This window comes from Astatotilapia calliptera, chromosome 2 (genome assembly GCF_964374335.1).
Source record: "Astatotilapia calliptera chromosome 2, fAstCal68.1, whole genome shotgun sequence".
NCBI lineage: Eukaryota > Metazoa > Chordata > Actinopteri > Cichliformes > Cichlidae > Astatotilapia > Astatotilapia calliptera.
The window spans coordinates 29,440,218-29,464,870 of NC_137423.1; the positions used below are offsets into that span (position 1 = coordinate 29,440,218).

Sequence of the window (24,653 nt, forward strand, 5' to 3'; positions counted from 1 at the left end):
TTTTCTTTTCATTTATCATTTGCACATGTTTAACAAAAACAGAAATTGCGGTTTTCTGTTTACTGTTTGCTAAAGTGTACACTATGCAATCAAGCATTTACGAGAGGACCCAAGTGCAGAGGCTTGGCGATAGTAACAATAACAAACAAGAAATCATGAACAATTAACTTTAACTTTACAATAGCTTAAAAAATATACAATAAAGAATAAGTTACAATAACTTGCCTTCAACTTTTCCATTGTCTTTAACATCCAGCGTGAAATGAATGTTTTTCTCTTGAACTCCATCTGAATTAAAGACCTCAATGCTGTATTGACCTGAATCATTCCTCCTCAGGTTTGTGATCTTGAGTGTCCCGTTCTTGATTATAAATGTTAGTCTGTTGTTAAATTCCTTGTCTGTTGTTATTTTTTCTTTCTTTATATTGAACACAGTTATGTTCACCATGGGAAGCACCTTCAAACACTTCATTTCACTGCCACTAGCATCAGTCATCACTTGGATATACACAGTTCCTTTAAGAAGAGGAGAGCATGGGCATGTGTTCGTCCTGAGGTCACATGTAGTCTCATCAATTGGAACGAGAGCTGGAAAAACACATTTAATAGAACATGAGCTGAAATTATTCAGACAACAAATGGAAATGATTGCCTTCATTACTGGCAAATTTTCTACTATAATACTTCTTCTTCACTGCCTAAAGTACTCATTTAGTGCAGCTAACACTAATCAGTGACAACGTTTAAAATTTCAGTGTCCCTTTAAACTTTAAAGTTAAAGATTAAATAATGAATATGGATCCCAGCCCATGTGTGGTGAAAAGAACTGGAAATGCCCATAGATAGACAAATTCTAAATCAAGAAATATCCCATTTGTTGTCTTCAAGAATTTGGAAAAATTAAGCAACATGAAACATTTATATCTATCTGTGTAGTTTTTTTTGTTTTGTTTGTTTTCATCTTCTACCCTTTGTTGCACAGGGGTTGTGTACTGTGTTTTTCTGTTTTACTCCAACAGGATGGCTATATTTCTGATTAACTTTATAATAATTTCAAAAATATACAATAAAGAATAAGTTATATAACTTGCCTTTAACATCCAGCGTGAAATGAATGTTTTTCTCTTGGACTCCATTTGAATTAAAGACCTCAATGCTGTATTGACCTGAATCATTCCTCCTCAGGTTTGTGATCTTGAGTGTCCCGTTCTTGATTATAAACTGTAGTCTGTTGTTCAATTCCTTCTCTGTTGTTATTTTTTCTTTCTTTATATTGAACACAGTTATGTTCACCATGGGAAGCACCTTCAAACACTTCATTTCACGGCCACTAGCATCAGTCATCACTTGGATATACACAGTTCCTTTAAGAAGAGGAGAGCATGGGCATGTGTTCGTCCTGAGGTCACATGTAGTCTCATCAACTGAAACGTGAGCTGGGAAAGATGCATTCACATGAACATGAGCTGAAATTATTCACACTACAAATACTAATACTTGGCTTCTTTATGAAGATGATCTTACCATGAATTCCCCCTGCCACAAGCACAATGATAAGAAACTGCTCCATACTCTTCATTAAGCCACGTTGTGATTTTAATCTTTAAAAATTACTGTAGACAATGATGAACAAAGCTGGGTATAAATCAGTATAACGTATATACTGTTGACAGTATTTTTTCAGCATACCTTAACATACATATCTTACTTTTCTATCGCTGCTCTAATTGCATCAGCAAAACTGAGTCTCTAGACAACACTGTAGGGTGACACTTTCACAGCATATCAATGCAAGTATAAAAAAAGTATATGTCACGTATTCTTGACATATCCTTTTGAGAAAGAACAGGCAACATGTGCGGTGACAAGTTAATTCACAAATAGTTCAGAACTTCCTGTGGGGAGAGCTGTACTGCTGTACTGCACACCCTGTAAAGAGCACTCTTTACATGGTGTGCAGGAGGGATGCCTTTTTATGTTTGTATGTTTGGATGAGTTTTCTTTCTGAAAGGAAAGGAGATAAACAGTATAGAACAAATAAAATGTAAATAACCAAGGAAAAACCAGCTTGTTAAAATGCTGCAAATCATTGGCACAAAATGGAACTATGAAGTAATGTTTTCCAGAAAATATTAAAACATTGAATCCTCATATCTATCAAAGCAGGCTGAATTCAATATGAAAATGTAGATGCACGACTCACAAGTATTCAAACTTGCCTACAGTATTTGTGTAAAGAAGACAAATTTAGGTATTCTAAATGTATGCATCTGTAATATGCCTTGAATCTTTATTGTAAACGTAATTAAATTAAAAATTGCAGACATGTTAAAGCAAACATTACAATTTTGTAATCACTTTTAATTTTTAATTGAAAAATAGGTTGAATATTTTGTACTTTATTAAAAAAATAAAAACATTTAATTTCTTACTTACGTCAGTAAATGGCTGGAGTGATGGTTAAACATTAACAGAAGAAGAATTACCATCAAGGAAATAAGGATAAACATGATTCACTTTCAAATTAATGAATGCCTACATCAGCACAGGCTGAGGCAGTAACCCACTTACGAGCGCTCAACTGGAACCAGGCACAACTCATCTGTGAGAAAGACACCCACGCATGGGTACTTCCTGCATCACAGAGCAGAGATAGAAGCTAGCACTCTGAGAGAGGTGCAGTGAAACTGTTCGAGTGGTACAGGGCTACTTTGAACTAACAGACCAGTCATATATATATATATATACATACATAAATATATACATATACTGTATATATTAGGGGTGCAACGATACACAAAATTCACGGTTCGGTTCGATTCGGTTCGATACTTTGGTGTCACGGTTCAATATTTTTTTGATACATGCCTTTTTAATTTGTCATTTATTAAAATTGTAAATATATATATATATATATATATTAATTCAAAAGTACAGTTTTTAAATTTAATGTTGCTGAAACAACAAAGGGATAAAATAATAAATCTATCTGTTACAGGAAAAATGATTCTATGTTTCTTTACCTTCTTTTAAATGTACAAAGATGCCTTTTGTCTGCCCTTTGCCTATGGTTAGATTAGTTTGGAATGATCTTTTTAGACTTTCCCAGCAAAGACATCTTGTTTCTGGGACATATTGTTTTAGATTGTTTTATCTCTCACAGCCTTCTCCCAGCTCTCTGCTGACGAGACTAGCGTCACATATGGAGTTGTTTATTTTATTTGTTTTGTATTTTCTTATCCTGTTCTCACTGTCTTTCCTATAAAAATTACCAAGCCACTGTGCATGGTGTGAGTTGTTCTTAGCAGCTCACCCGTGTACACGTTTGATAAAGAAAGTAACTTTGTCTCATTGTGTCTTTATTTCTCCTGGGTCTTTTACAGAGTTTTCCCCCAACATTTCTTGGTCCTTCGACAGCCGGATCACCTCCATCGTGTCCCATCTCCGTGACCAGTCCACGTTGTTCGCCTGTCGACAGCCCACACACCAGGTGTGTGGAAAAAGACCAAGAGCGTTAAATTCGGGTCTTGGCCAACGTCTTAGAAAGCGACCCACGGTGGTGGGGCCCGATCGAGGTGGACCAGACCCGGCGACACCGACCAGGTAGATACAGACACACTGACACAATCTTGCGTAAAAGCGCATTTTGAATTCAGGGAATTTAAAATAGCGGAAGTAGCTCGTCGACTGGTAGCTTTGGAAGCTCGTCGACTGGTAGCGTAGCTCGTCGACTGGTAGCTCTGGGAGCTCGTCGACTGGTAGCTTTGGAGCTCTGGGTAGCTCCCCCAGCTGGGTCTAGACTGGGTCTAGGGAGTAAGTAGCTCTGGGAGCTCCCCTTATTATAAGGGTTCCGGTCGCGCGCGTCGAAGCTGTGAATGTGAATGTGTGTGTGTGTGTGTGTATTGTTTTAATTAATGGAGCAAGCTGAATTTTCACGGTCCGATAAGAGACTGAGCTGCTCCTACTGTGTTTTTCTTTTACTGCTATTCACTGACGTGCTGGTGAGTTGAGAGAACGGTCGAGTTCCGTCTCGTAAAGTTCACACCGCTTTTGGAAATAGTCCGAAAGTAGAAGGGCGTGTGAGCAACCACTCTCGTCTCTAATACCAGCGAAGGTGATAGCAGCTGTATTGTGTATATATTACTTAAACAAAAATAAGTAAATACATAAATAAGATGGGTAATCACGCAAGTGAAATTAAAACTCACTCCTGCTGACGAGCAGGGGTGAGAAAAGAAAAGTCCAGACGCCGGACAAAAACAGTGTCTGTAAACTGAGAGATTTAAGAAAACATAATATAAACAGTCAGAAGAACAGAACTCAACTGCCAGTTTAGTAAAACCAGAAGACGAGACACTGTGCAGTTCCCACAATCCTTTTAGTAAACCATCACTCACTCCTGCAGCCGCATCTGCAGCACCACCCATATCAGGAAGAACTTAATAATCCCTTATTAAGTGAAAACTAGAGATCACAGTAGTTTGAAGTAGTTTAAAAGGGTTGAAAACAGACCCCACTGAGTAGATATAAATATAAAAAGTACGAAATAAAGATGAACAAAGGGAAAATTACAGTAGAAATGATCTTTAGAGTATTTGAAATTAATAATAGCAAGGATAACAACCTGTAAAGTGATATCAACAATGAAACACAGTTGGCATGATGACCATGCCCAGCATGTATAAAATGAATATAAAGCAAATAATTCACACAAATATTTTAATAAGGTATATTAAGGCTGTGTCATTGTTCAGCCAAGGACAGTGTGTGAAAAGGTAACTGTCTCCACCTTGGGAAAAGGATGATTCTGCAGGTCATCTGAAGCCCTTGATGGATACAAAATAAAATATAAATAATATATTATAATAGAACTGCCTGGTCCGCCATGCAACAGAGAGAACAAATGTGACCGCAGATTGGATGAATTCAAAATTATTTGTTTGCTAAATAAGATGATCCTAACTATCAAATTGGCTCAGTAGTAGTATAATGGTACACACTGATAACATATTATAATATGCTATTGCTGTTATATAAGACAAAGAGGATAATATTAACAATGACATAATATTAATATGAAGAGGCACCTTAATCGGTTATGATGTGAGGTGGATAATTGTTAAGCAGTAGTCTGCATCAAGCTTAAGGTTTGCTGAAACTCAGTGTAATGGCATGTGAGATGAAGACAATACAGAGAATAACTAAACTAATGAAGTGCATAGAGGCACTTGACCAGCTTGAAACTTATCATCCTAGAATGACACTTTGCTGAGATATAGAGCACACCTATAATAACAACCAATAAGCAAAACCCTGTAGACAACAGCTAAAACTACAGGATTGAGAAGCTGAATTAAGTATGTAGACACTGCTAAGCTGATGAACATGTTCCACATTTTCTTTTCTTTTTATTTATTTGTTTCTTTTAGAGCAGAAGCTGCTGTAACACACCCAAAGAAAGACTCTAGGTCTGACCAACCGTCTCAGTCGTGGGCAAAAAGATGTCAGTCAATAAAATTCTAAAAGATAATTTATTGACGAAAAATATATCAAGAGATAAAAGATAAAACAGTCCAGTGTCCCACTTAAGAATTGTATAAAAACACACAGTCCCAAGGCCAGAGACAGCTATGACACACGGCCAAGTTGCACTCCACCTGTTGCCTTTAACAGGGTTAGAAGTTGTACTTGGAGACCCACCACCCTGCAAGCATATAGTCAGTGGTCACTCAAGCCTCTGCAACCCTGCTGCCTTTAGGCTGTGGCATATAATAGGCCCTGGACTGCACAGAGAGACAAAACGACACACTTAATATAAAATTCATAGCGCAAAACCAATCCATCCCAATCATATCTGATTTCATCACATTACATACCTGCACAGAGAGACAAAACAAAACAGCAGTGGTTGTAGTGTGGGCTATAAGTAGACCAGTGTATCAGTGCAATCAAGTACACCTGCCTCTAATTAGTCCAACCCCATTCCAGCCATTGGCTCACCAAAAATGTGACACACACAAAACCACTCCCAACCCAGTGAAACTTCACACAATAATATGGAGCTGAATTAACACAGGCACATTAGTCTAGTATGTTACAAGCTGCATGCTATTAAAAGCCAACATATGCAGACTTCTGCCTTGTTCGGGTGGCAGCATTTTTTTTTTTTTCCTCTTTTTTCTTTTGTGTCCTGACACGTTTATGTTTTTTGTTTTTGTTTGATTATTTTGTTGGTTTTGGAAACGAATTTAAACGAACTTGTGACAATACTTGAGAATCACAGTGACACATAGTGATTAGGCATATGATTGAAAAATGCCTAGGTTTAGAGCTGTGAGCTATGCAAAGTTAAATATATATATATATATATATATATATATATATATATGTATAAATGGGAAACAACCCTAACTTGAAAGTTTGAAATGTGTGAGATCCATGAATTGTTTGAAAAACTAGGAATTATTCAAAACTGCCTTAAGTGAAAATGTAGTGTTGCATCTATTCTCCCAAACCAAGACAAACAAAAAAGAAGAAGCTTTCTGTAACTTCAAAATAAGGCTGACTGTTGACAATAGACTAAAACACTAATCCGCAGGTGGCTATCAGGAACAGAGAGGCGAGCAAAGTCACAAACACCAAGGCTGCAGACAGCCACGCAGAAACAGCAGATAACATAGAGACAACGCCTGCTAGAACCGTGGAGAGGAAGGTCACTTCCCACGAGATTGTAGGAGTAGAGGACAAATTAGTTGTAAAGTCAGCTTCAGGCCACACAACTGTACAACAATTAACTGCCCTTTTAGAACTAGTACACACAGCAAGTGGCCGCAGGTGCTTTATTAACTGCATATATGACCCATCGTGTCCAGTAAATTTGCTAGGTAGAGACGCTCTGACAAAACTTAAGATAGCAGTCATGCCATTCTTTTCTGGTATTACACCTGAGTGCCAGAAACCGACCGAGTATCACAACATTCTGAGATTTAAACAAACTCCAGGCCCAGATCCACCTTATGATCAGCAAGTGTGGAAGCTAGGAGAACAGCATTTGACCTTACAGCACAGGCCGAAATTGTGTAGGTTACGCAGTAACCACAGATAGTAAAATAATAGAAGCAAAACCACTTTCTTCTTCATGTCCTGCACAGAGCGCTGAGCTGATAGCTGTGATACGCGAAAGCTAAATACACAAAGACAAACTAATAAACATACATACAGACAGCCAGTATGTTTTCTCTGCTGTGCATCATTTTGCAAAAAATTTGGCATAACAGAGGAATGATTACACCAACTGGCAAACCAGCATGCCAACCTCTTACAACGCCTACTGACTCTTTCATTACTACAGGCAACAATTTTGCTGACAGAGCAGCAAAATAGGCGGCACAACAGGCAAACATCACATTGATGGCAGTAAACACACATCAGATTCCACTGGATGTGTTGAAAAATGAACAAAAAGCAGCAAGCACAGCAGAGCAGGCAAAATGGCTAAAACACGGTGCAGTTCTGACAAACGACTTAATGATGTGTTATGGCAAGCCAGTGTTGCCAAAAATTCCTCCACAAAATGGCGGCATTAGTGACTCATGGCTGTACGCATTTGTCAACGGGGGGACTGACCAGTATTGTCAACTCTCATTTCTACACTGTAAATTTTGAAACCTCAGCAAAACAATTTGTCAGAACGTGCATGACGTGTCAAAAATATAATGCTCAGGGAAACCTGAGACCACACAATCCATATGGACTTTATTGAGCTAAATGAATGCCAAGGGTAAAAATACGCCCTAGTGGTTATAGATGTATTCTCAAAGTGGCCAGAAATCTACCCAGTGAAAAAGGCAGATACAATTTCAGTAGCAAAATGTATGTCTAAGTTGTAGGAAAATAAAGAGATGATTGTAAATGACGAAGAATGTAATGATGTCTATCAAGTGTCTTGCAGATCACAGCCCGGTGACTGGGTTCTGATCAAAGTGCTCCAAAGGAAAAACTGGAGCTTGCAAAATTGCGGAACGACCATCCTGGATCCATCAGAGTCACTGCAGGCGTGTCAGTGAAGCCATCTAAACACAGCTGACGGCAGGCTTGCCCGCTTGTTGTGATCTCGCCCGGTGGAGGGGTCAGCTTTCCTGGCCGGGGGGTCTACTCGCGACAGGAGGGTGTGTTCCGTCGTCATGAGGTGGTGGCTCTTATCAACTGCAGCGGCCCTGACCATGGCCGGGCTCCTCACCTTTGCTTCCGTGAGGGACAACAAGTCACGCTACATGGAGAAAAGGCAGACACTGTATGACAAAGGAAAGTACACCAAGTTTCCCCATGGATACGCCACCAACTTCTGGTGGCAGTTTATGAACACTACAGCTCACCTGAATAACAAAACTGACTGCTATGCATGTACCCATATGCCCCTATCCTCGCAGACGTCTGGCCTGTGGCCGTACAGCATACCTGAAGATCGCAGTTGGTGTCTGTTGGGCCTGGCAACACATCCAGGCTACGGTACTCTTTGGTCCAAAGCCAACTACAGCATCCCAGCAAAAGCAACCTGGAGGTCATCATCACTCACAAATGTGAACTGTTCCGGACAGACCTACCTACTGACCTGGCCCCAAGTCTCAGACCCACTGCCTGATGTAATTCTACTGAACAAACTGAACGCATCACAACTGCCAGTATGTGTGATGAACAATGGCTCGCGGGCAGTGGGGGAGCTGCCTACTCACCTATGTAAGCACATATACACTTTCTGCCCACCAAGGAACGAGAGGAAGTGTATGGCCTGTTCAATCAACGCCACCTGTGCCAGTAACACGACGCTGATGGGCCTAAACTGTCGCTCCGACTACAGCTACCGAATGCCACTACAAACAAAGACTCAGTACCAGACAGGATGTGCACGGACGGCACCCAGCAGCAGAGGAACCAGAGTTTTGGCTGACTGGTACTTCCTATGTGGCAACAAGGCTTATCTGTCACTCCCTGAAGGTTGGGGAGGTCTGTGCGCCCTGGTGGAATTATCAGATCACGTTTTCTTCATGCAAAGTGTTGCACATCACCCAAGCAGCCGGCAGAGACGTGAAGTGGACATCGCCTCCCCCAATTCTTTCGGCATTACCGTGGACACTGGAGTGCCGGGAGAGTTTCGCATCTGGGGAGGAGGAGTGAAATTCTTACAGAGCTTGATCCCCGGCATTGGAGTTGCCGAGGTGCGGGATCACGTGGAGATCAACCGATATGCTCTGCTACGACACATCAACTTGACTAAGACCCTGGGAACTGCCTTAGCAGGAGAACAGCAGGCCATCAGAACGATGGTGCTGCAGAACAGACTGACACTAGACCTGCTAACAGCATCACAAGGAGGAGTTTGCAAGCTGATCGGGGAAACATGTTGCACTTTTATCCCTGATGGATACGAAACTGGAGGAGACATTTATGAAGCTTTGCAGAATTTGACCGCTCTGCAAAAATATGTCACTGACCACACACCTGGAGCAGCTACAGCACAAGGCTGGCTTGACTGGCTGTTCAGCGGTTCATGGCTGGCTGCTGTAGCAAAGCCATTTTTCCTTCTAGGTCTCATCATGATAGCACTGCTCATATTAGTGTTGTGTGTGTTGCCATGCCTAAGAGTAATGATTTCAAAGATGATAACAACTACAATGACTGCTTATGTTGCCGTGCCTGAAGAAGAACAACATCCCGTTGCAATTCTGTTAGAGGAGAACTTGTACTAGCTGCTAATAAATGACGTGGTGATTAAAAATGACTTGTCAAGTGATCATGCACTGATTAAAACATTAGTAGGTTATGCAAGTTTTCATGCTTTTATTTTTTTTGAAGTCTTGCCTTTAAAACATAAAGTTTTTCATTTTTATAACGTTTTCATACTCTTATTTTTTTGAAGTCTTCAGTTTTAAACATAAAGTTTTCATTTTAAATATGAAGTTTTCATTATTTTACATATAAAGTTTTCAATTTAAGGTTTGCATCATTTTAAATATAAGGTTTTCATCCTTGTATTTTTTGAAGTTTTCATTTTAGTTTTCATCCTTTTATTTTTTGTAGTTTTAGTTTTATTATTTTTTCTTGTTTATTCCACTTGTTATTTCATTTACTATGATTTTCATTTACTATGTTTTTCTTTTTATTATTTTCTTTTGTTTTATTCTTTAGACCAAATGACTGCCATTTCTGCTATGATGACATTTTGAAGATTTTGGAAATTAAAAATTGCCTAACATACTTAATAAATAATTTTCATAGACAATTGTTGTATACATTTAAAATAAGTTAAACAGGGGGGAATGTTACAGGAAAAATGATTCTATGTTTCTTTACCTTCTTTTAAATGTACAAAGATGCCTTTTGTCTGCCCTTTGCCTATGGTTAGATTAGTTTGGAATGATCTTTTTAGACTTTCCCAGCAAAGACATCTTGTTTCTGGGACATATTGTTTTAGATTGTTTTATCTCTCACAGCCTTCTCCCAGCTCTCTGCTGACGAGACTAGCGTCACATATGGAGTTGTTTATTTTATTTGTTTTGTATTTTCTTATCCTGTTCTCACTGTCTTTCCTATAAAAATTACCAAGCCACTGTGCATGGTGTGAGTTGTTCTTAGCAGCTCACCCGTGTACACGTTTGATAAAGAAAGTAACTTTGTCTCATTGTGTCTTTATTTCTCCTGGGTCTTTTACAGAGTTTTCCCCCAACACTATCTGATTGAGGAATCACTCATCTTTGGAAAATAGAGTCTATTACAGAGAAATGGCTCTTTGCAAAATAAAAGCTATACTATACGCTTCTTCTGGGGTATACTTTCAGCAGCATATTAAACATATCAGGTCCCCATAAGGAGAATCATAAGCTAACGGCTGTCTAAATGACTCGGGTAAAGCTTGTTGCATGCGTGCTTGTTGTTTTTGTCTGCTTCCACTTGTCTTTGCACTAGGATGATGTCGGCGTTAACGTGCAGTCATATTCGTTGTGTTCCCACTAGTGCTGTCAGCGTTAATCTCGTTAAAATGACATTAACGCCATAACGCCGCAAATCTCCGTTAACGAGTTGCCCCGCGTGTGGGGCTGGACGGCGTCAACACGTTAATGAGCTAACTGCGCTAACGCACTAGTTCCCACAAATGTAATTGAGTATTGTGTGGCACATCCGACATACTGTTTTACTTTTGTCCATGACGCGCTTACCATCAGGGTCTTGCTTCACATGAAAACCAAAATAGTTCCAAACACCAGATCTGAATGAGGGTGGGGGAGGTTCAATTTTGGGTAGCGTTGAGGCAGTTGCCATGTTGCAATGAGCTAAACTTCTGTCTCGCTAGCTTGTGCTGCACTCAGTGGATCTGCGCTCAACGGTGCAGCCTAGGCGGAGAAGTCGAACACAGATCCACTGAGCTCTCAACACAGACAGCATCTTCAGAAGAAAAGTTAATAAAATAAAATAAAAATTTTGTATTGTTCGATATATGCGTACATATGCGTACCGAACCGAAAGCACTGTATCGAATACCAATACGAGTATTGTTGCACCCCTAATATATATATATCCTCTACAGGGAGTGGAGAATTATTAGGCAAATGAGTATTTTGTCCACATCATCCTCTTCATGCATGTTGTCTTACTCCAAGCTGTATAGGCTCGAAAGCCTACTACCAATTAAGCATATTAGGTGATGTGCATCTCTGTAATGAGAAGGGGTGTGGTCTAATGACATCAACACTCTATATCAGGTGTGCATAATTATTAGGCAACGTCCTTTCCTTTGGCAAAATGGGTCAAAAGAAGGACTTGACAGGCTCAGAAAAATCAAAAATAGTGTGATATCTTGCAGAGGGATGCAGTAGTCTCAAAATTGCAAAGCTTCTGAAGCGTGATCATCGAACAATCAAGCGTTTCATTCAAAATAGTCAACAGGGTCGCAAGAAGCGTGTGGAAAAACCAAGGCGCAAAATAACTGCCCATGAACTGAGAAAAGTCAAGCGTGCAGCTGCCAAGATGCCACTTGCCACCAGTTTGGCCATATTTCAGAGCTGCAACATCACTGGAGTGCCCAAAAGCACAAGGTGTGCAATACTCAGAGACATGGCCAAGGTAAGAAAGGCTGAAAGACGACCACCACTGAACAAGACACACAAGCTGAAACGTCAAGACTGGGCCAAGAAATATCTCAAGACTGATTTTTCTAAGGTTTTATGGACTGATGAAATGAGAGTGAGTCTTGATGGGCCAGATGGATGGGCCCGTGGCTGGATTGGTAAAGGGCAGAGAGCTCCAGTCCGACTCAGACGCCAGCAAGGTGGAGGTGGAGCACTGGTTTGGGCTGGTATCATCAAAGATGAGCTTGTGGGGCCTTTTCGGGTTGAGGATGGAGTCAAGCTCAACTCCCAGTCCTACTGCCAGTTTCTGGAAGACACCTTCTTCAAGCAGTGGTACAGGAAGAAGTCTGCATCCTTCAAGAAAAACATGATTTTCATGCAGGACAATGCTCCATCACACGCATCCAAGTACTCCACAGCGTGGCTGGCAAGAAAGGGTATAAAAGAAGAAAAACTAATGACATGGCCACCTTGTTCACCTGATCTGAACCCCATTGAGAACCTGTGGTCCATCATCAAATGTGAGATTTACAAGGAGGGAAAACAGTACACCTCTCTGAACAGTGTCTGGGAGGCTGTGGATGCTGCTGCACGCAATGTTGATGGTGAACAGATCAAAACACTGACAGAATCCATGGATGGCAGGCTTTTGAGTGTCCTTGCAAAGAAAGGTGGCTATATTGGTCGCTGATTTGTTTTTGTTTTGTTTTTGAATGTCAGAAATGTATATTTGTGAATGTGGAGATGTTATATTGGTTTCACTGGTAAAAATAAATAATTGAAACGGGTATATATTTGTTTTTGTTAAGTTGCCTAATAATTATGCACAGTAATAGTCACCTGCACACACAGATATCCCCCTAAAATAGCTAAAACTAAAAACAAACGAAAAACTACTTCCAAAAACATTCAGCTTTGATATTAACGAGTTTTTTGGGTTCATTGAGAACATGGTTGTTGTTCAATAATAAAATCATTCCTCAAAAATACAACTTGCCTAATAATTCTGCACTCCCTGTATATATATATGATTAAATTGCTGCTTATATTGCACCTTACAGAATATATAACTTTTATACAACTGTACATATCTCTGTAACTTTAAAATAAAAGATAAAAGCAATTTTAATGTAAAAATCTACATACTGCCAATGGAGAGATGCCAAACTGTCTTTCATTGTACTTGTAGTTGCCCATGCTAGCAACAACAGCTTCCTGTGACTGCACAGGTTTGCTGACACAGCTGTTAATGGTGCAGCAGCTGCTGTAGCCACGATAGCTAGCATGTTGGTTAATTTGACACCTTTTGATGCATTTATTTCTATTTTTTTCTCTTTGTTTCTTAGCTTTTCAGCTCCACTTTTTCGCTTTTTTTTTTATCCATCTTTACTCTCTACTCCTACCACACTAAACTGTGTTCAGCATAGTGCATGAATGCACATGGAAGGGACTGGTTGCATTAGGATATTTGATTGGGTATTGCATTTGCTCATGAAAATAATGCACAGCAGCCCTTAATGACAGCTGTAGCCTGTATAATTACATCAACGCAGAGAAAAAATTATTCACCCATCAGCCCACAAGTGCATCGGCCCACCTGGAAAATGCCTGGTATGGTCCTGGATCTTTGACCCAGGGTTTAAGGTTTGTTTAACGTTATTCATTAATGGAACTATATGAGATACGTATGTTTAGTTTCTAGTGGTGCAGACGATGTTGAACATCCATGTATTATCCACAGCCACAATCTTCTGATGGAGGAATCAAAATAGTGTGTTGATTCAAACTGAAACCAAAAAGTTTGAGTACACTCAAAAGTAGGTATTGCCCAAAGATTTCCTTCCAATGATGTGAGGTCTAGTAGGAATGTGCTCAGAAAATTTAGTTAAGAGGTATTTTGATCTTTAAAGAAGCAGCAGTGCTTCCAAATGTTTTCTGTGGCTAATTGACTCATATAAAGTCCCAGGTGTGAGAAATGCTACATGTGAAAGATATGTTGAAATGCTGGTGGTATACAAGTCTGGCCTAAATCTACTGTCAGAAAGACTGAAGTAATCCAGGAGTTCAATTAACTGTCTTTAATAAATTCATACAGACAAAATGAACAGCATCATGTCTCTGTTTCTTGCCAGCCTTAATTTGAATTTTTTGCAGATAGAAGTGAATGTATGTGATAATTTGTGTGTGATTTTCTGAGACACAAACAGATAATTCTATAATTAGTAAAGTTATAAATACTGGCATGAATAATGATAATATCACCTTCTGCTGAGGTAGGACACTCTGCACAAGGCACAAGCAATATCTCACAATGTCTACGAGTCGTCTCACACGTGAGGTCAAAATTAGCAACAGTTTTGGAGCAGAACAGTCCTTTTACTTATTGTTAATACAGGCTGTAGCACTTGGGCACCTTGTGTGGCAGAGTGAAGTACAAGTATCTCTAGCTCTCAAGACTAACATGACCTGGATTGCTGTGAAACTACAGTGACTGAATTGCTGATTCATTATTGGATACTGCTTACAATGTTCTCACTCAACACAGGTAGATATCTCCTGTTCTTTGGAGACACTATTGACATTGTTCTTGACTGAGCAGACCAGATGTCCTGAGATGTAATGTTTCAAAGTGATGATGTTAGTCTCATTGTTTCCAGGAAGGAGCTCAGCATCTGTCAGTGTGCGTCCATCCAGAGTCCAGCTGTACTGAGGACTGTCCCCTCCCTCAGAGGAGCAGGACACCCTCATCTGTCCCTGGGACAGACACTGAGAGACCAGCAGGACAGAGGACACAGGAGCTGAGAGAAACACACACAGATGAGTTTAGATTTAAAAACTAGAATTGTGAAAATTCTTTACAGTCTCAAATGAAGAACAGGGAAAGCATAAAATACATGCATCTGAACATTTTTTATATTTATTGTATAGATCAGCAAAACATTGTTAAATTTATATCTATTAATAGCTTTATTGAGAAGAAAAGGAATTACCTTGAATAAGCAACTGTAAAGTCTGCTCGCCTGATGATCTACCCTCTGAATCAAAGGTTATAAGGCTATAATTACCACTGTCTGTCCTGCTTAGATCACTGATTCTAAATGTTCCATTACTGGGTAAGATTAGAGATTTGTGTGCTATGGTATTATAAATAGCCTTATTCCCTCTCACATCTAGTATCTTTAATGAATCCTTTAACAAGTAGTATCTAGGTATTTCAGATGTGCTGTTCACTAGCTGGATGTCCACGGTTCCTCCCAAAGCTCCATAACACTGAGCTCCATCCTGTCTGCCATCACAGTAAGTTTCCACACCTGCAAATAAAAAATTAGACAAAAAGCAAAACTGTCAAACTTTTGAGTGTTAAGTTACTACCAGAAAGACTGCAGTAGCATATGCAAATGTTTACAATGAACAGAAATTTGTAAGCTTCATGATTATTTATGATTATTTTCATATGGTTCCCACAGGTGGGCACAAATTAATGACTGAATTCCATCAGCAGAAATAGTGGTTTTGTGGCTACTGTCGTTTTGTTTTAGTAGTAGTTTGTTGTTTACTCAGGCCTGCTGGCAATCAAAAACAGAATATGTATCTAACTGTTATGCAAAACCTCAATTTTTTTGCTGTTCTTAGGGTCTAAAAAACTGACTTTCGGAAGCTGCTCTCATGTGGCAGTTATTCATTGAAAATGAATGCAGGAAGTGAAAATGGAGGAAATTTTAACCCACAAAGAAAAGGTTTGAGTACTCCTGAAACAGGGGATAGTTGTGCAAAAATGCTGCAAATCTTATCAAATGTATGTAAAGTAGCAGCATCACTTCCCAACAGGGAAAATGTTACCTTGAATAAACAAATGTAGAGTCCAAACATCTGATGTCCTGCCATCTGAATCAAAGGTTTCAAGGGTATATTTACCAATGTCAGTCCTGCTCAGGCCATTGATCCTAAATGTCCCATTGCTGGGAAAAATGAGATATCTATGTGCAATGGTATTAGAAATAACCTTATCCCCTCTCACATCTAGTATTTTTAATGAATCCTTTAACAACTGGTATCTAGGTATTTCTGAGGTGCTGTCCATCAGCTGAATGTTCACAGTTCCTCCCAAAGCTCCATAACACTGAGCTCCATCCTGTCTGCCATCACAGTAAGTTTCCACACCTGTAAAGGAAAACAAAAAAGTAAACAATTTATTCTTTTACTTATTATTTAACAAGTTCACCTCTCATAGCTGTATTTTTCAGCTCCATATTAGTTAAATAGTTAAAAAAAAATTAAATATAAAATAAGATAAAAATGTATTTGCTATTGTTTTGTTCAAATTCATTTTGATAGTCTCTAAAAAAGAACAGAGAAAGCAGAAAATGCTATATATATATATATATATAGATATAAAGATTACCAAAAAATCTTATATTTATATAAAGTAGCAGCTTTATTAACCAAAAAAAGATTACCTTGAGTAAACAAATATAGAGTCCGCTCGCCTGATTTTCTTCCATCTGAATCAAAGGTTAAAAGGGTATATTTACCAATGTCATTCCTACTCAGGTCATTGATCCTAAATGTTCCATTACTAGGAAAAATGAGAGACCTATGCTCTATGGCATTAGACATAACTGTATTATTTCTCCCTGCTAGTATTTTTAATGAATCCTTTAACAACTGGTATCTAGGTATTTCAGAGGTGCTATTGATCAACTGGATGTCCACAGTTCCTCCCAAAGTTACATAACACTGAGCTCCATCCTGTCTGCCATCACAATGAGTGATCACACCTGCAAAAAAAAGTGAACAAATGAACAAAGTCAAAATCAAACCCAGATGATAAAATCAGTGTCTGAATTTAATTTAGTCAAAATGTAAACCCCGAAGGACTCTGAAAATAAGGTTACATGTTATTTAATGAGTTTATATGTCATAGCTATATTTACGCATTTTCACATTAAAATGATCTCAGAATGTGTCGTTAATCTTTAAGGAAATATAAGTAAAGGAAGTAAAAATCATTTAAAGTGTTAAAATAAAACTCATAAACTGCAGTTCAACAAATCTTTTGGTGAATTCAGCTTAATTTTATTGATGGTGCCAGATCACGTGGCAGCAAAACCTCTTTTTTTATTATAAAATTAAGCATTAATGAAGAAGAACAAAAAGTTTAGTAGCTCACCATAAGAGACACCGAGTAACATAAACAACAGTCCAATGACAGCTTCCATGTCTGCTCACTGTACAGCCCCTTATGATCCAGTCAGCAACTTTTCCTTCAATAACAGAAGTGTGTGTGCTACACGCTGCTGTCAGCTGGTACTTCACTTTTCACACGCTGAGAGGATGAAAGGAAGTGACATCATATTTGATCCCCATTTTGCTATCAAGAAAAGAAAAAAAACTGTCAAAAAAAAAGGGTCTTCAAAAGCAACATCTAGTGGTCGAATATAAATTGAATACATGTGTGAGCAGTGAAATGAACCCTTTCATGGTATTCAGGTCTGACCATTTTCAATTTTTTTAAGTATAATTTTTTTCTGCCTAAAAATGTTTGAGATAATGTTTATTTTCTGCAACATTGTGTATATTACCGAAAGTAGTCACTCACTCATCCACATCATTTATGTATTCCAAACAGGTCTTGTCAGATAGCATGTTGGACATTAACTATCCATGCACAGTATTGTACACAATATTCACTAATTGATAGGGCATCACTCAAGGTTTAAACACTGAACTCCTCCACTTGGGGCAGGAACTCATCCCTGACCTGGAGTGGGCACTCCACCCTTTTCCGGCTGAGAACCATGGCCTCAGATTTAGAGGTGCTGATCCTCATTCCCGCTGCTTCATACTCGGCTGCGAACTGTTCCACTGCGAGCTGGAGGCCCTCACCCGATGAAGCCAACAGAACCACATCATCTGCGAAAAGCAGAGATGAGATTCTGAGGCCACCGAAGTGAAAACCCTCTGCCACTTGGCTGCGCCTAGAAATCCTGTCGATAAAAATTATGAACAGAATCGGTGACAAAGGGCAGCCCTGGCAGAGCCCATCACCCACCGGGAACGAGTCCGACTTATTGCCGGCAACGTGAACCAAGCTCTTGCAACGGTTGTATAGGGATCGAATGGCCCGTAGCAACGGGCCAGACACCCCATACTCCCGCAGCACCTCCCACAGGACACCCCGAGGGACACGGTCGAATGCCTTCTCCAAGTCCACAAAACACATGTAGACTGGTTGGGCAAACTCCCATGCACCCTCAAGTATCCTTGAGAGGATAAAGAGCTGGTCCAGTGTTCCGCGACCAGGACGAAAACCGCGTTGTTCCTCCTGTATCCGAGGTTCGACTAGCGGACGAACTCTCCTTTCCAGCACCCTGGCATAGACTTTCCCAGGGAGGCTGAGGAGTATGATCCCCTTGTAGTTGGAACACACCCTCCGGTCCCCCTTCTTAAAGATGTGGACCACCACCCCGGTCTGCCAGTCCAGGGGTACTGCCCCTGATCTCCACGCAACATTGTAGAGGTATGTCAACCAGGACAGCCCTACAACGTCCAGAGCCTTCAGGAACTCGGGGTGGACCTCATCAACACCAGGGGCTCTGCCACCAAGGAGTTGTTTAACTGCCTCAGTGACCTCGCCTCCGGAAATTGGCGGGTCATTCCCCTCATCCCCAGACTCTGCTTCCTCCTCGGAAGACGTGTCAGTGGCATTAAGGAGGTCCTCGAAGTATTCCTTCCACCGCCTGACAATTTTCTCAGTTGAAGTCAGCAGCGCTCCGCCAGCACTATACACAGTGCAGGTAGAGCACCGCTTTCCACTCCTGAGACGCCTGACGGTTTGCCAGAATCTCTTCGAGGCAGTCCGAAAGTCTTTTTCCATGGTCTCGGGGTCTTGTTCGCGAGTGATGGGGGAAGGGAGCCGGAGATCAACAGACGGATTAGTGCAGCGGCTGCAGTGATGCGGACGTGTGTTTGAAGCACTGATTCACCAGCTAACCCTGTTCATGTTTTTACAGACGAATCACTGAGGTGATCACTTTAAAGTGTCTTTGAGTTGGTTTTCAACTTTGCTTTTGTTCTCAGCTTTGTGTTTATGTATAAAACACCAGGTTTCGAAATGTATTCAGTAACTGTACCTAATGCCACACCTGATGCAGGTTTTAAATAATTATACACCTTAAGAGTCTCCTATAGCATCACCTACAATCCAAACATAGCTTCTGTGCTTCTTTACTATTCAGCCTCTTTTGACTCAGCTGGCAACTTTCAGACAACGTCCTATACTTTACCAAAATACAAACAGGCCCAGCCTTCACTGACCATGTTTCCTGTGGTAAATACAGACCATCCAGGATGCGACTGCTTCACAGTTTTTTAATCTTAACTACTGAACACAGTTGTCATTGGTTTCCATTGATCACAATAGGCAGGATGTAGCTATAATAGAACTGCAGAGAGAGAAGAGAGAGAAGTTGTTTATCAATTTAGTGACACTAAAATTCCAAACCAAGTCATGTCATTTTATTGTCCAACTAATTAATGGACTTTAATTTTTACATTTGAATAAAATTAACCAAAAAAAAAAAAGAAGTTAATGAAAAATTTGATTCCAATTTAACACAGACATGACAGTCATTATAATTTATAATTAAGCTATAAATATTTTATTTGAGACATTTAAATAACATATTACTTGCTCAAAACACATTTACAGACATTAATGATTGTTGTGTTGCTCAGTGAGTTTTAAAAGTCCAATTTGTTGAGGTTACATGTTTCAACATAAAAGAAACATTTGTCACTGTAACCACAAGGAAATGAAGCAGCAGCAAGGGTCACTACACAAACCACAGGTGCAGATGCAGCTTTTAGCATGAAGAGCGTTGGTTATATTTTGACCCTTCCCTATAATTAGCGGTCCAACGGTATGTTGCATTCATGTCCATAACAGTCTTACTGCTTTAGAAATCATTACAGCAGTATTATAGGGGTATACTCTCTCACATGTACTCACCTGTTACTTTTCCTTTTCCATAACCAACACTGGTACCAAAAAAAACAAAACAACTTCATGATCTCCCTGCCATGCTTTCCAGGTCCCAGATATCATTGATCTCCATTTCGCAGTTTCTCCCTTGCTCTGTTGCATCTATCCTGCTGTGCTGAACCCCTTGAGTTGGCCTCCTGTATCCATTTTTTCATAATAGGATCGGATTGAAACACAAACATGGTCTGTAATTGCCAATACAACTAACCCTTTAAATACATGATGAGCTGGCGTGTTGAGTTTTACCTGACCTCTTATGTTGCTTCACTTCTCTGTACACAACAGACAGTGTTATCAGGAGCACAGACTGGGATGATGACTGTTTTCAGATTAAAGCTGTTTCTCTCTATTCAAGTGTAGAATTTGGTAACAGTTTAAAAGTAAGTATTATTAAAAAGCTGTAGATACATAGCTGCTTCGGCACACCTCCATTGTTTTTTTAAGGTAAAGGGTTATTAATAGGACAGATTTAATCTTAAGGTTTTAGTGCTTAAATCTAACAAAAAGCTGATATAAGTAAAACTAAACTGTGTGAAACAGAAAATGCACACAAAAGTAGTAGCCTTCAAAGTCTGTGTAACTGTTTCCAACATAAAAGATCCAGCTAGGTTTTTTATCACGTAATGTATGATCCTGGAATATCAGGCTGCAAATGCAAAAAACAATGTGCACTTTTCTGCGCATTTTTCACAGATACTGTAACACAATTAATTTTGTCAATAATGAGACTGTCTGCTTTACTATCAGTATCAATAGTAGGCTTGGAGAATATATTCACCACTGACTATCATGCTTACTTTAATAATCCTTAATGGTCAACACAAAGTAGTTATTAGCCTTTGGAGCCAAAGATTATTGAAAGAGATGTATGATCTGTAATTATAAGGATAGCTCACTGAAACCTTTGTTTTTTGTTTTTGTTTTTTTTATTTTATAAATGACACAAAAAGTCAACGAGATTAAAATATTAAATATTTAATAACTTTAGAGCTTTGTTCATCAGTAATGCTGATAGGATGTGGATGTGAAACAGACTCCAAAGACATCAGTAACACAATAATTATCAACATCATTCAACCATCTCAAAGTTTATGTTAGACGTGCATTTCAGTATATCTAAATATTTCTGTAAATTACCAAATGCACAATAATACAATCTTAAACAAAAAAGAATAATGTCACTGTCTCCAAATTTATCTCTACATGTGCATTTTGTTGTTTATCTAATATTGACATTGAATAAAAAAGCAAGAACATAATTATAAAAGCATAGTTGAGCTGATTAAATGTTATCTTGACGCTGAAGATCTCTTTGATATTCGTGCTGAAGCTTATTGTCAATTTACTGTCCAGTATAAACATATTCAAAGCATTTATAGGTTGTTGTAAGTGAAAAAAGGCTTCCACTGTGTTGCGCATGTGCCCATAGATCCAAAACTGATGCTTATTTTAATCACTATAAAAAGTAGTTTAGCAGTGCACAAATCTACAATACTCTAAGGTTTTACTGTGTGATGTTTCATGAGATGTTATGATTTGGTGGCATATAAAGAAATCTGATCTGATTTGTGTTTAAATGTATAAAGAATGTGTGTTTGTTATACTGCCAGTACTGCTTAGTAGTGATGACACCAAATAACACAATGTGTTTAATTATTCTTTAAAAATAATAATTCTATAAGAGAAGCTGGAATTTGGATGTTTTATCACTGCCCAGAGTACTGGTTGCACTGCAGTCATGCAACAGTTTAATCTGATGATTAATTTCCACAATTACAAAGTCAAAAACTAGTCAATTTCAAATTAAAAGAAATTCCCTTATTACAATCACAATCTTTGTTCCATCAGACCTTCAACAAAATACAAATGCAGAAAACACATACAGTGCTTCTGTAATTAAATATAGAGAGAATCTAAGAATCTAAGACTGGATGCATTGATGCCCTGTCGTAATTTGGAACTCGAAGTAATGAAAATCAATATTAATGAGCTTTGATGATTAGTCTGATGTGAAATCACATTAAATGAAAAACCTTTAGGTATCTTTCCATCACCTTCTCCCTCCATGGGCTTTCAGTGTTGCAGCCCACCTAAACTCAGCAATCACTTAAATTACCTTTATGGACCTTTGCATACAAGCAATCACCTCCTGTCGGTTTCATCTGCCTACATAGCTTTTTATTCTTGACTTGGGCGTATTGTACCTCCACCTTCACTACTGCTCTTTCCTCCACTTGGTCATCTTCTTCCTCTGCAGAGTAACAAGAAGATAAAATAAAACTCAGTAAGTCATTAATACAATAGTTTGACTTATGCAGATTGACAGGAGTTAAAAAGAAACAGAAAATGATAAACATGTTTTAATGTCATTTCAGATTCTGAGCAAAAATCACACAAACTGATTTAAAATTGTCTTTTTTGTGAGTTCACATGACTTCTTTATCAACATGATCAGAATCAAACTCTTGGGATTTACTTAACTGAATAACTGAGCATGCATCAAGACATTCCTTATCAATATTTAAGAAAGTAAAACGGTTGTTTGTTTGGTTTTTTTTAAAAAAAAGCAAGAGCAAATTTTATTCTTTATATATTTAAATGTATTATCAATTTATAAAAAGAGCAATAAACAACCAGAGTGCAGTGAGCACAACGAAAGTTTTGTACCTTCTTGTCTTGCAGATATGTTGTTTTGTTTTTTCTTCTGAAAACAAATGACTGCTATACCCACAACTAAGAAAATCACCAGTGCTGAGAGGACACCAACCATCAATAGCAAAATTACTGCTGCAAAAATAAATGACATAAAAACAAATAAGTCAACAAATGAAGAAAACAACAAAGAAAATAAACATCAATGAATCCACTTCATAAAACTCCATTTTTATTTGCTAAAGTACCAGTCATCATTGCTGACATTTTGATTTCATGATATTAGTTGGGTTAAGTTAACTGGTTATTGTAAATATCCCATAGGTATAAGTGGAAATGGTTGTCTGTCTCTCTGTGTTAGCCCTAAATCAGTCTGGGGACCTGTCAAAGGTGTAGCCTGCCTCTTGCCCTAAGATAGCTGAGATTGACTCCAGCCCTCTCCACCACCCTGATAAGCAGAAGGGAATGGATGGATATGATATTTGTGCCCTGTTGACTAATGTGCAAACAATAGAAATGAGCAAACAATGGAAGGATTTCTGAAAACCTTACAGTGCCCATAATAAACACAAATTGCTTTTAGCTTTTATTAATAATGTGTTCACTCACCACAGATAGATATTTTCTCTTCTTTGAAGACATTACTGACGTTGTTCCTGACTGAGCAGACCAGATGTCCTGAGACGTGCTGTTTCAGAATGATTTTGTAACTCTCATTATCTCCAGAAAGGAGCTCAGCATCTGTCAGTGTGCGTCCATCCAGAGTCCAGCTGTACTGAGGACTGTCCCCTCCCTCAGAGAAGCAGGACACCCTCATCTCTCCCAGGGACAGACACTCAGGGACCAGCAGGACAGAGGACACAGGAGCTGAGACAAATAAACACAGATGACTATTGATTTTAAGATGCGCATTATTATTTATATTGTCCAATGAAGAACAGGGAAAATACAAAATACATGAAATTTTGTGAAATATATAAATTACAAAAAAAATTTTATGTGTGTGTTTATATATATATATATATATATATATATATATATATATATATATATATATATATATATATATTAGGGGTGCAACGATACACAAAATTCACGGTTCGGTTCGATACTTTGGTGTCACGGTTCGATATTTTTTCGATACAAAAAAATGTTCATGCATTTTTAATTTGTTTATTAAAATTATAAATATATATTTTAACTCAAAAGTACAGTTTTTAAATTTAACCCTAACCCTTGTGCGTGTTTTTTATTTTGACAGCGAATGCGCACCTGCGGACCACTTATGTGCAGCCCTGGTTATTTAGCTCATCATATTGCAGCCACAGAAATTCTTTTGTCCATGAAACCATGAAGCTGCACTTTCTTTTTGCCTTATAGTCTGATTTGTCATAACTTTTCCGTTTTGTGGTAAGCTTTTCTTTGGCTGTCACTTCTTCACCCTGACCTGTCTTATTTGGCTCAGCAGAACTGAAATGCTTTTACACACTCACTCACATAAGCTCAGCGATTCTCTGCGCGATCAACCTCTCACATGTTTAAGCTTGCTGCGGGAGATTTCACTTGTCATGTTTGCATAGTAAGCTAACGATTAATAAGACGATGTCAGAGGAATTGGTGCACAAATTATCATCACTCACAGATCAGTGCTGTCGCTCTCTATACACAGTTCGCACGATTGCAAAGTGAAAGCAAAAAAACAAGCGCAAATTCAAACGCGATTTCAATATGTCACATATTGACAGTGGCTCACCGATGCCAATGACATAATTACCCAGCTACATTTCCGAAAGAATGCAGAAGCATTGACATATATTTTTCCTACAATAGCCCGA

General features: G+C 38.8%; 2 protein-coding genes and 1 long non-coding RNA gene across 3 annotated transcripts; 1 reads left to right on the forward strand and 2 right to left on the reverse strand.

Moving 5' to 3' along the window:
• Window positions 1-80: 80 nt before the first annotated feature.
• LOC145432186 (uncharacterized) lies at window positions 81-2,191 on the reverse strand. The gene is made up of 3 exons (XM_080308816.1): window positions 1,525-2,191; window positions 1,055-1,436; window positions 81-617 (listed from the first exon to the last, which is right to left on the reverse strand). The coding sequence occupies exons 1-3, from the start codon at window positions 1,577-1,579 to the stop codon at window positions 212-214; spliced, it is 843 nt and encodes a 280-aa protein (XP_080164942.1). The 5' UTR covers window positions 1,580-2,191; the 3' UTR covers window positions 81-211.
• An 11,994-nt stretch (window positions 2,192-14,185) lies between these two features.
• LOC113036306 (pregnancy-specific glycoprotein 22-like) lies at window positions 14,186-17,457 on the reverse strand. Its single transcript, XM_026192563.2, has 5 exons — window positions 17,293-17,457; window positions 16,580-16,900; window positions 15,963-16,283; window positions 15,113-15,433; window positions 14,186-14,920 (listed from the first exon to the last, which is right to left on the reverse strand). Exons 1-5 carry the CDS (start codon window positions 17,339-17,341, stop codon window positions 14,655-14,657), a joined length of 1,278 nt encoding a protein of 425 aa, XP_026048348.1. The 5' UTR covers window positions 17,342-17,457; the 3' UTR covers window positions 14,186-14,654.
• A 2,813-nt stretch (window positions 17,458-20,270) lies between these two features.
• Window positions 20,271-22,118, forward strand: LOC145431540 (uncharacterized). The gene is made up of 2 exons (XR_013911885.1): window positions 20,271-20,349; window positions 20,452-22,118. It is a non-coding gene; the product is annotated as an uncharacterized LOC145431540 (long non-coding RNA).
• The last annotated feature ends 2,535 nt before the right edge of the window (window positions 22,119-24,653 follow it).